At 39.1% G+C, this 11,498-nt stretch overlaps 1 protein-coding gene across 1 annotated transcript in view; it reads right to left on the bottom strand.

The window, feature by feature from the left end:
* LOC110295232 (dynein heavy chain 7, axonemal-like) overlaps nucleotides 1-11,498 on the bottom strand; it is a 151,034-nt gene that overhangs the window by 107,377 nt on the left and 32,159 nt on the right. The window contains exon 9 of the mRNA XM_029475280.1: nucleotides 2,442-2,596. Within this exon, the coding sequence (XP_029331140.1) occupies nucleotides 2,442-2,596 (155 nt within the window). The remainder of the gene's footprint in view (nucleotides 1-2,441; nucleotides 2,597-11,498) is intronic.

Below are 11,498 nucleotides of genomic sequence, written 5' to 3' on the forward strand. Positions count from 1 at the left end.
TCTTCTTCTTCTTCTTCTTCTTCTTCTTCTTCCTTCTCCTCCTCCTCCTCCTTCTTCTTATTTTTATTTTTATTTTTGGTTTGTTTGGTTTTTTTTTTTTTTTCGAGACAGGGTTTCTCTGTATAGCACTCGCAGCCTTGAACTCACTTTGTAGACCAGGATGGCCTCGAACTCAGAAATCCGCCTGTCTCTGCCTCCCAAATGCTGGGATTAAAGACATGAGCCACCACTGCCAGGCTTCACCTGCCTTCTTAATAAATGACATGGTAAGAGCTACAGTGGGATTCCAACTTTCGTTGATAAAACACTGAACCCTATTTAAGTCTGGTTCACAGTGTATAAGAAACATCTTTATAGGTCTGTGCAATGTTGCTCGCCCCACCCTGTACACTGTGACCTGCAGTCCTCTGTTCTCTCCTGTTGCATCTCACTGATGGATGTTTAAGATGCCCAAGGTAGTCTTTCTCTCCCATGATTAGGATGCATAATTTTAAAAGCATTAGATAGTTTACCTCTATTACCTACCCTATAATTATGAAATTTAAACATAAAAAAAATCTATAACTGAGATTCAAAAAATGTCAAGAATGACAAGCATATGGTCCATTTTACTTTTATCATACCAAACATTTTAATATTTAAATTAAATAATTTCAACTGCTTGAAGAACTTAAAGTGACAATTCTGTCTAAAAATTCTCTCTGGTATTTCTGAATTCACACAGAGCATCACCTATGGCTTTCTCATTATGTTTTAAGATATTATAAGTAAGCCACTTATCACATTCTGAAAGATCCTCAGTAATTGAAAAAGTCAACACAAGCTATACCACTGACAAAACCCTATGGACTGAGCAGCCATCTGACACTAATTATACAATAAATAATAAGTAATTTCTCCCTCACATTACACAACTAATGTGTAGGTGAGGAAACTGAGTCATTGAACTAAACACTGAATGGCAAAGGCAGAGACTCTGGATCCAGAACTAAGGGGCCAACCCAGAATACCACTCTCGTCCTTATGTAGGAGAAACTCAGTTCACTAGTCCTCCTGTGAGGGATTCTCACTTTCTGTCTTTATTATATTAATAAATGAATGATTCTGACACTACACAAGCAATATATTTGAAGAGTAGAGATTATGGCTCCCTTTTTGTGTAGCTCCTACCTCACCACAATACAAGTTGTTCTATATCATACTGAAGTAACTATAAATAATGTACTGCACACTGTTGTAAAAAATTAGGACTTTGAATTTTTACCATATAAAATGATGTTTGATGATATAAATATGTTTACAAGATTTGACAGAACATATGTGTATGAACATTGCATGGCATACCATAAATGTGTACATTTATGTGTCAATTTAATGTGAATTTAAAATAGTTTAAAATTAAAAAATAGTATAGAAAGAAATACCATGTGTGTGTTTGCATGTCTGTGGACAAAGTCTTAAAAATAAATTTAGATTTTAGATTTTTTTCATTTCATGCTTACACTAAAATCCTAAAATTGTAATTAGAACTTGAAAGCAAGCTTATTACTAACAAATAAACATCGATGGTATGGGACTGCCAGCATGCTTGTTATGTCCGTTGGAGCTATACAGCTCTTACAGCAAGAGGGACCTGAGGAACTTCTTCTGGAGCCACATATGCTATGGTTTCATAAGTGCTTGTCTTTATTTGGCTAAGTTCGATAAGCCACACAGGTTTAAAATAGGACCCAATTAGTGCAGACTGCAAGCACGATGCATTTTGTTTTGGCAAGTGTGCCACCTGCACAAGACCTTGATTTAAGACAATTCTTGTCATTTTTCTAATCTCTCCATTGCAAATGCCAGATGATAGACATGCAGAACCTGTTCAATTTCCCTGGTGCTTTTGTAGCATAATTCAAGAAGAAACAGAAAATGAAACTAACTGTTGTATTCAACTATGCTTGGCATAGCAATATCAAGTAGGCTTTTTAACTGTAGAAGATTAATAATGAAAACTGAAGAAAAGCAGGTAGATAAAAATTAAAACAGCCAACCTAGAGGCATCTCCACAACTGCACTTTGTAACTCCCTGTCTTCTAGAGGTTTACTGTCTGGGAGGTCCTCGTTTGATTATTAATAAGTAATGAGAGTTCAGCCAGGTCATCACTTAATAAGCCAGGTGGAGGTGGGACACACCTTTAACCCCAACACTCAGGAGGCAGAAGAGGGTAGATCTTCGAGTTCAAGGCCAGCCTGCTCTACAGTTCTAGGGCAAGAGTTCTAGGACAGTCAGAGCTACACAGAGAAACCCTGTCTTCAAAAAGCCACAAAAAAATACCCAAAACACAAAACAGCAAGCCTGACACAGATGTTTTCAAAACACAGTTACAAAGTGTGTGCTTATTGTGCTCTGTCTGGGCATTTCCACACCTGCACTTGTTACTCATCTTACATACCAGGAGTTCCAAACTGGATACAGTTTTCCAGAGTCCTGACATAGGAAGGGTCACTTAGTTTAATGAGCTGAAGGCTATTGGTTTTCTCCATGTTCTTGATCCACTTATTAGCCTGACCTTGAGGGTCTATCATCAGAGGCCACCGCCTTGCATTCCTGAAACAGAGAAGAGAGATAATTCTGGTTGGACTATAATTAGTCTCACTTGACTGCACTAGTCAGTCTCAGATGACTCTAAGCTTGGCCTTTGTTAGTAATGTTTTACACCTCCACACGATGGAAAATGATTTTCTTGACGCAGGCACATTTAGTCTGAGCAAACTGATAGAAAAACTGCCAAGGCCATTTCACAAAGTTGAAATGAATCCTTTAACTCTTTTTGGAATATTACAGTCTCTAAATTTTAAATTACATGCTATATAATATATTCAGTTCTTGTAAAATATGCTCCAATGAGACTTTACTTTTTACCTAGGCTTTGTTATCAATTAATCCTGTGACCTGAGCAGCTTAGTTCATTTCCTTAGCTTCTGTGTGTTGATGTTTGTACAAGAGAAAAAAAATTGATTCATTCCTAGTCTCTCTCTCTCTCTCCTCTCTCCCAGAATCTCTCTCTCTCTCTCTCTCTCTCTCTCTCTCTCTCTCTCTCTCTCTCTCCCTGCCACATCTCCCTCTTCCCCCTCAAGTCTCCCTCTTCCCATATCCCTCTCCCCTGTCATCTCCCTCTCCATCCCCTCTCTTTCCATCTCCCTCTCTCTCCCCCTTCATCTTCCTCTCTCTCCTCCCATCTTATCCTTCATCCCTTTCTTTCCCTCCCCCCTTTAGTTAAGTTATAATGATTTAAGAAAAATGAGCAGCATAGTTTTCTATCATCAAACTTCCAAAGTAGTTGTGAACACTGTAGTGTTATAACCGTGGACCCATCTTTGTTTCGAACACTTAGACATTTAATGTCATCTATGTAGCTCATTGTATACTTGCCTTGTGATTGTGAGCTTCCTAAGTGAAGATATGAACTCATGGAAAAACTCTACCCACTGATTTATTCCCACTGAAAAATGTCAAAAGCAAGAGCAACAGTCATCAGTACTCAGCTTATGTGTAGAAACGGGGAATCAGAAGTTATCCAGCATCTGACACATTCTTGAGAGATGCAGTCATGTAGCTTCCTGCTTTGTGTGAAATGTAATCAGCACTTAGTGCTTTAATAAATACTGGCCAGAACTGTGGCCAATGTTTTTTAAGAGGAAGCACAGAAAATTCATGCAGAATGGTAGAAGGGCAGTATGGGAAAATGGGAAAGGATTGAGGGGAAGAAAATAGGAATAGAACAGGATGGTATTAAATTCACTTTGTATGAATCTAGAATGTCATTGAATAATTTATCTCCCCAAATTGAAAGTAATCAGACCAAAGATTAGTATGATATCTTAGATACAAGTAATAAGAAGAGAACAGTATGCTTCAGAAAATGAAAGGATATGAAAGTAAATTGTAAAGAAATAAAATTATAAATATGTAAAGATTTTCAGCTTGTCACATTTTAGAAATATTTCTAAGTTTGGAGAAATGTGTGTTAAGTTCAGCCTGCCTCTGCCTCCCAAGTGCTGGGATTAAAGGTGTGTGCCACCATGCCCGGCAAATGTGTAGCCCAGGCTGTCCTCGAACTTGCGATCCTCCTGCCTCTGCCTCCTTCAGCAAATCCTACCATTGTGCACCACCACAACCGGCTCCAAGACTTTTATCATGAAGTGGTGTTGGACTTCGGCAAATTCATTCTTAGCATCTAATGATATGATCATGTGTTTTTTTTTCTTTGAGTTTATTTAAATAGTCAATTATGTTGATGGATTTCCATGTATTGAAACATCCTTGCATCCCTGGGATGAAGCCAACTTGATCATGATGGATGTTCGTTTTGATATGTTCTTGGATTCGGTTTGTGAGAATTTTTTGATTATTTTTCCATCGATATTCATTAAGGGAAATTGGTCTGAAGTTCTCTCTCTTTGTTGGGTCTTTGTGTGGTTTAGGTATCAGAGTAATTGTGGCTTCATAGAATGAATAGGGGAGAGTATATTCTGTTTCTATTTTGTGGAATAGTTTGAGGAGTATTGGAACTAGGTCTTCCTTGAAGGTCTGAAAGAACTTTGCACTAAACCCTGGGTCCTGGGCTATTTTTGGTTGGGAGACTATTAATAGAAACAGTCGTTTCTATTTCTTTAGGGGATATGGGGCTGTTTAGATCATTAATCTGATCTCGATTTAACTTTGGTACCTGGTATCTATCTTGAAAATTGTCCATTTCGCCCAGGTTTTCCAGCTTTGTTAAGTATGGGCTTTTGTAGTAGGATCTGATGATGTTTTAGATTTCCTCAGATTCTGTTGTTATATCCCCCTTTTCATTTCTGATTTTGTTAATTAGGATATTGTCCCTGTACCCTGTAGTTAGTCTGGCTAGGGTTATATCTATCTTGTTGATTTTTCTCAAAGTACCAACTCCTGGTTTGGTTGATTCTTTATGTATTTCTTTTTTGTTTCCACATTGTTGATTTCAGCCCTGAGTTTGATTATTTCCTGCCTTCTATTCCTCTTGGGTGAATTTGCTTCCTTTTGTTCTAGAGCTTTCAGGTGTGCTGTCAGGCTGCTATTGTATGCTCACTCCAGCTTCTTTTTGGAGGCACTCAGAACTATAAGTTTTCCTCCTAGGACTGCTTTCATTGTGTCCCATAAATTTGGGTATGTTGTGGCTTCATTTTCATTAAACTCTAAAAAGTCTTTAATTTCTTTATTTCTTCCTTGATCAAATTATCATTGAGTAGAGTGTTGTTCAGCTTCAGTGTTAATAAAGATCAGCCTTAGTCCATGGTGATCTGATAGGATGCATGGGATTATTTCAACATTTTTGAAGCTACTGATGTCTGTTTGGTGACCAGTTATATGGTCAATTTTGGAGAAGCTACCATGAGGTGCTGAGAAGAAAGTATATTCTTTTTTGTTTTAGGGTGAAATGTTCTATAGATATCAGTTAAATCTATTTGGTTTGTAACTTCTGTTAGTTTCACTGTGTGTCTGTTTAGTTTCTGTTTCCATAATCTGTCCACTGATGAGAGTATGGTCTTGAAGTATCCCACTATTATTGTGTGAAGTATAATATGTGCTTTGAGTTTTAGCAAATTTTCTTTAATGAATGTGGATGCCCTTGCATTTGAAGCATAGATGTTCAGAATTAAGAGTTCATCTTGGTAAATTTTAGCTATGATGAGTAAGAAGTGTCTCTCCTTATCTTTTTTGAGAATTTTAGGTGGAAGGTCGATTTTATTCGATATTAAAAAGGCTACTCCAGCTTTTTTCTTGGGGCAATTTGCTTGGGAAATTGTTTTCCAGCCCTTTACTCTAAGGTAGTGTCTGTTTTTATCCCTGAGGTGGGTTTCCTGTATGCAGCAAAAAGTTGGGTCCTGTTTATGTAGCCAGTCTGTTAGTCTATGTTTTTTATTTGGGGAATTGAGTCCATTGATATTAAGAGATACTAAGGTAAAGTTGTTGTTGCTTCCTGTTATTTTTGTTCCTAGAGTTGGAATTCTGTTCATGTGGCTATCTTCTTTAGGTTTGTTGAAAGATTACTTTCTAGCTTTTTCTCAAGCTTAGTTTCCATCTTTGTGTTGAAGTTTTCCCTTTATTATCATTTGAAGGGCTGGATTTGTGGAAAGATATTGTTTAAATTTGGTTTTGTCATGGAATACCTTGGTTTTCCACCTATAGTATTTGAGAGTTTTGCTGGGTATAGTAGCCTGGGCTGGCATTTGTGCTTTCTTAGAGTCTGTATGACATCTGCCCAGGATCTTCTGGCTTTCATTGTCTCTGCAGAGAAGTCAGGTGTAATTCTGATAAGTCTTCCTTTATATGTTACTTGACTTTTTTCCATTACTTCTTTTAATATTTTTTCTTTGTTTTATGCATTTGGTGCCTTGATTATTATGTGACGGGAGGAATTTCTTTTCTGGTCCAACATATTTGGAGTTTTGTAGGCTTCTTGTATATTCATGGACATCTCTTTATTTAGGTTGGGGAAGTTTTCTTCTATAATTTTGTTGAAGATATTTTCTGGGCCTTTCAGTTGGAGATCTTCCTTCTATAGACATACCTATTATCCTTAGGTTTAGTCTTCTCATTGTGTCCTGAACTTCCTGGATGTTTGGGGTTAGGATCTTTTTGCATTTTGCATTTTATTTGATCATTGTGTCCATGTTTTCTATGGAATCTTCTGTACCTGAGATTCTCTCTTCCATCTCTTGTATTCTGTTGGTTATGCTTGCATCAATGGCTCCTAACTTCTTTCCTAGGTTTTCTATTTCCAGAGTGGTCTCCCTTTGTGATTTTTTTTTTATTGTTTCTACTTCCATTTTTAGATCCTGGAAGGTTTTATTCAATTCTTTCACCTGATTGGATGTGTTCTCCTGTTTTTCTTTAAGGGAGTTATTTATTTCCTTCTTATAGTACTCCATCATCATCATGAGAATGACTATAGATCCATATCTTGCTTTTCTGGTGTGATGGTTTATCAAGGACTTGCTATGGTGGGAGAGTTTAGTTCTGATGATGCCAAATAACCTTGGTTTCTGTTGCTTCTGTTCTTATACTTGCCTCCTGCCATCTGATTATGTCAAGTCCTAGGTGCCCCTCAGTATATCTGATTGGAGCCTGTCCTTTCTGTAATCCTGGTTGGTTCAGAACTCCCCAGAGTCTAGCTTTCTCTGTGATCCTGTGATTCCAGGCTCCTGTGAACCTGAGATTCTGGGTGTGTCAAAGTTCTTGGATGTCAAACTTCCTCTGAGACCCTGAGATCCTGGTGTGACCAAGCTCCTGGGATCCTGGAATCCTAAGATTCTGGGTGTGTTACAGTGCTTGGAAGTGGTACCTCCTCTGGGGGACCGTGGGGCTCCCTGCTGTGTTCAAAACCAAGGTAGACCAGCACCGACCAGAAGGAACCTGAGCCACTGGTAGGGAGGGTTTCCTGTGTCCCTGCTTCTGCTGGCCCAGGCCCCTCATGGTTGTTTTAGAACAGGTGTTACATTCGACTCACCAGTGATCCTAAGATCCTGGCATTCTAGGGTGCCCAAGGTTCATGCCCATGGTGACCCGAGGGTGGTGCTGACTGGAAGGAGTTCTATGATTTCTTACCTATATCACCTACCGAAATTGTGTAGTTCCTTGAGGAATGGGTACATGCTGATTCTTAGTTTTCAGTTTACATTTGATAATTTTTAATATGGTTATATTTAATAATAGTAACTTAAAATAGCAAAAATATCTGGCAAACAATACAAAAAATTTAATTGTTGAAAACTTTAAATTTTCTACATGGTTGTCTCTACAGAGAAAACATGGCTCACTGAAAAGTACTTGGTGATACAGACCAGGATAAGCCTATTTAACACTGCCTCTTCCATTGATTACCTATGGCATACCCCTCCCCCCAAAATCCTGTTCAAATTATGAATTTTAACTACTTTCATATTCTAAGAAATGGATAAACGGGCAAATGACAAAAAATGTATTAATAATCAATAGAAGGCCATGAATAACCTGGATTTTCTCCGTTTTACTGGCTGGATTAACAAAGTCACTTTATAGCAGCTGTAGGGTTGGGGTGGGAGTCTTTCTCAAATTGGAGAATGATAAAATGTCCATGTATCAGCCAGTAAGCATGGGGCTGAGACTGGAGGCGGAGTTGGGTCGGGGGAGGGGGGAGGATATAACAATTGATTTGGGTGATATAGTTAAGAAATGATAGAGTTACCATAACAGAATATCGCCATTCTGTGAACATACCATAAATGTAATGATGATGAATTGTTAAAGAGATTCTGAAAGAAAAGAGATGTTTGCTGCCCCCCTCTTACACACACACACAGAGAGAGAGAGAGAGAGAGAGAGAGAGAGAGAGAGAGAGAGAGAGAGGGAGGCTGAGAACTATGACATAAACCTGGGTCCCAGACTAGCCTCTGGCTAGTGTGTGCTCAGAATCAGACCCAAAAAGCTTGTCAAACCCTTTTGAGTCTGAGCCAACACTGGAAAGCATCACAACTAGAAGACAGATATTAATTGACTTGTCTAACTCCTAAAACCAAACTCAGTCTTGCCCAGAGGATTTTTAACAAGACCTAGGTTTTCATACTCAGGAGGTCTAGAAAAGGCTACTCAGTATGCAAAGAACCAGAATACATTTGCTTCCCAGAGGAACAAAGACACTGAACCAACTGGACACAGAGACAGCTCCAGAGCAGATAGCACAACTATTCTTTAGGAAATGAGGGTGAATATGGTTTAAGCAAATAGTAAAACGAGAATTTCGAACTGAAAAACTTAATGTCTGAAATAAAGATTCTATTGTGGGCTCCATAGTAAAAAGGAGATGACAGATCTATTATATCCCCATATTTCCAGATAGATGAGCAGAAAATGAGCAAAACCAAACAAGGAAGAGAACAAGACTGAGAATAAATAGTGCCTCAGAGATTTATTTATTTGATGACCTCTGAATTCTGAACATCTTTGCCCCAAATGCAGAGGCACCCACATTCATAAAAGAAACATTATTAAAGCTCCAATCACACATCAAACCTCACACAATAATAGTGGGGGACTTCAAAATCCCACTTTTGTCATTAAGACAAAAACTAAAAAGAGAAACAATGAAACTAACTAAAGTTATGAACTAAATGGATCTAACAGATATCTACAGAAACTTTCACCCAAAACATACAAATATACTGTCTTCTCAGCACCACACAGAACCTTCTTCAAGATTGACCATATAGGGCTGGAGAGATGGCTCAGTGGTTAAGAGCACTCACTGCTCTTCTGAAGGTCCTGAGTTCAAGTCCCAGCAAACACATGGTGGCTCACAACCATCCGTAATGAGATCTGATGTCCTCTTCTGGTGTGTCTGAAGACAGCTACAGTGTACTTAGATATTATAATAATAATAATAATAATAATAATAATAATAATAATAAAAAGATTGACCATATAATTGGGCATAAAGCAAATCTCAACAGATGTAAGAAGATGGAAATAACACATTGTATCTTATCAGATCACCATCAATTAAAGCTGGACTTCAAGAACAACAGAAAAAAAAAGCCAAAAAGCCTACATACTCATAGAAACTAAATAACACTGAACTAAATGGATCATTTGGTCAGGGAAGAAATAAATTAAGGACTTTCTAAAACTCAATGAAAATGGAGGCACAGCATACCCAAACTTATTGGATATAATAAAAGCAGCACTAAGAGGAAAGTAAATAGCATTAAGTGCCTTCATCAAGAAATTGGAGCTATCTCCTACTAGCAACTTAACAGCACACCTGAAAGCTCTAGAACACAAAGAACCAAACACACACACGATGGCAGGAAATACTCAAACTTATGACTGAAATCAACCTATTAGAAACAAAGAGAATAATACAAGGAATTAATAAAGCCAGTTCTTTGAGAAAATACACAAGATAGAGAAATCCTTACCCAAATTAACTAAAAGGCAGATAAACCATGGCCAAATTAACAAAATCAGAAATAAAAAGGGAGACATGGGGCTTTGCAGGAGCACCTGGGGGAACCATCTTGGTTCCCGGATCCCTCTGAGACTAGTCTACGCAGGTAAGAGTGTGGACTACAGAAGCTAATAGCTTTTGGGACAGGTGGAAGCCACACAGCTTCTGAGGCAGACCCCGTTTTGGGCTCCAGACATCGGGGCACCTTCCCTGACAGGGGAGAGGTGTCCACCCCTCCAAGGAGGGCTTTGCAGGAGAACCTGGGGGAGCCATCTTGGTTCCCAGATCCCTCTGAGACTAGTCTGCACAGGTGAGAGTGTGGACTACAGAAGCTAACAGCATCTGGGACAGGCCCTGTTTTGCGCCTTCATCTTCTGCCAGGAGGCAGGTCCGAATGCCAGATATCTGTGCACCTTCCCTGCAAGAGGAGTGCTTGCCTGCAGAGAGTACTCTGACCACTGAAACTCAGGAGAGAGCTAGTCTCCCAGGTCTGCTGATAGAGGCTAACAGAATCACGAGAGGAACAAGCTCTAACCAGAGACAACTATAACAAATCCAGAGATTACCAGATGGTGAAAGGTAAATGTAAGAATCTTACTAACAGAAACAAAGACCACTCACCCCACCCAGCACTCCCACCCCACCCAGTCCTGGACACCCCAACACACCCGAAAAGCTAGACCCGGACTTAAAAGCATATCTAGTATGGTTTTGTTCATTTCCATCACCTGTTTGGATGTGTTTTCCTGTTTTTCTTTAAGGACTTCTACCTGTTTGGTTGTGTTTTCCTGTTTTTCTTTAAGGACTTGTAACTCTTTAGCAGTGTTCTCCTGTATTTCTTTAAGTGAGTTATTAAAGTCCTCCTTGATGTCCTATACCATCATCATGAGATATGCTTTTAAATCCGGGTCTAGCCTTTTGGTTGTGTTGGGGTGCCCAGGACTGGGTGGGGTGGAAGTGCTGCGTTCTGATGATGGTGAGTGGTCTTGATTTCTGTTAGTAGGATTCTTAGTTTGCCTTTCGCCATCTGGTAATCTCTGGAGCTAGCTGTTATAGTTGTCTCTGGTTAGAGCTTGTTCCTCAGGTGATTATGTTAACCCCTATCAGAATACCTGGGAGACTATCTCTCTCCTTAGTTTCAGTAGTCAGAGTAATCTCTGCAGGCAAGCTCTCCTCTTGCAGGAAAGGTGCCCACATATCTGGTGTTCGAACCTGCCTCCTGGCAGAAGTACTGTTCCACTCACCAGAGGTCTTAAGATCCCGTGGAGGGTCCTGTGAGGACCTTGGGGGTGTCCAGAAACTCCGAGCACAAGCATATCTCATGATGATGGTACCTCTACTATCATCAAGGAGGACTTTAATAACTCACTTAAAGAAATTTAGGAGAACACTGCTAAAGAGTTACAAGACCTTAAAGAAAAATAGGAAAATACAACCAAACAGGTAGGAGTCCTTAAAAAAAAAAAAAAACAGGAAAATACAATCAAACAGGTGATGGAA

The sequence above is a fragment of the Mus caroli genome, chromosome 1 (genome assembly GCF_900094665.2).
Source record: "Mus caroli chromosome 1, CAROLI_EIJ_v1.1, whole genome shotgun sequence".
NCBI lineage: Eukaryota > Metazoa > Chordata > Mammalia > Rodentia > Muridae > Mus > Mus caroli.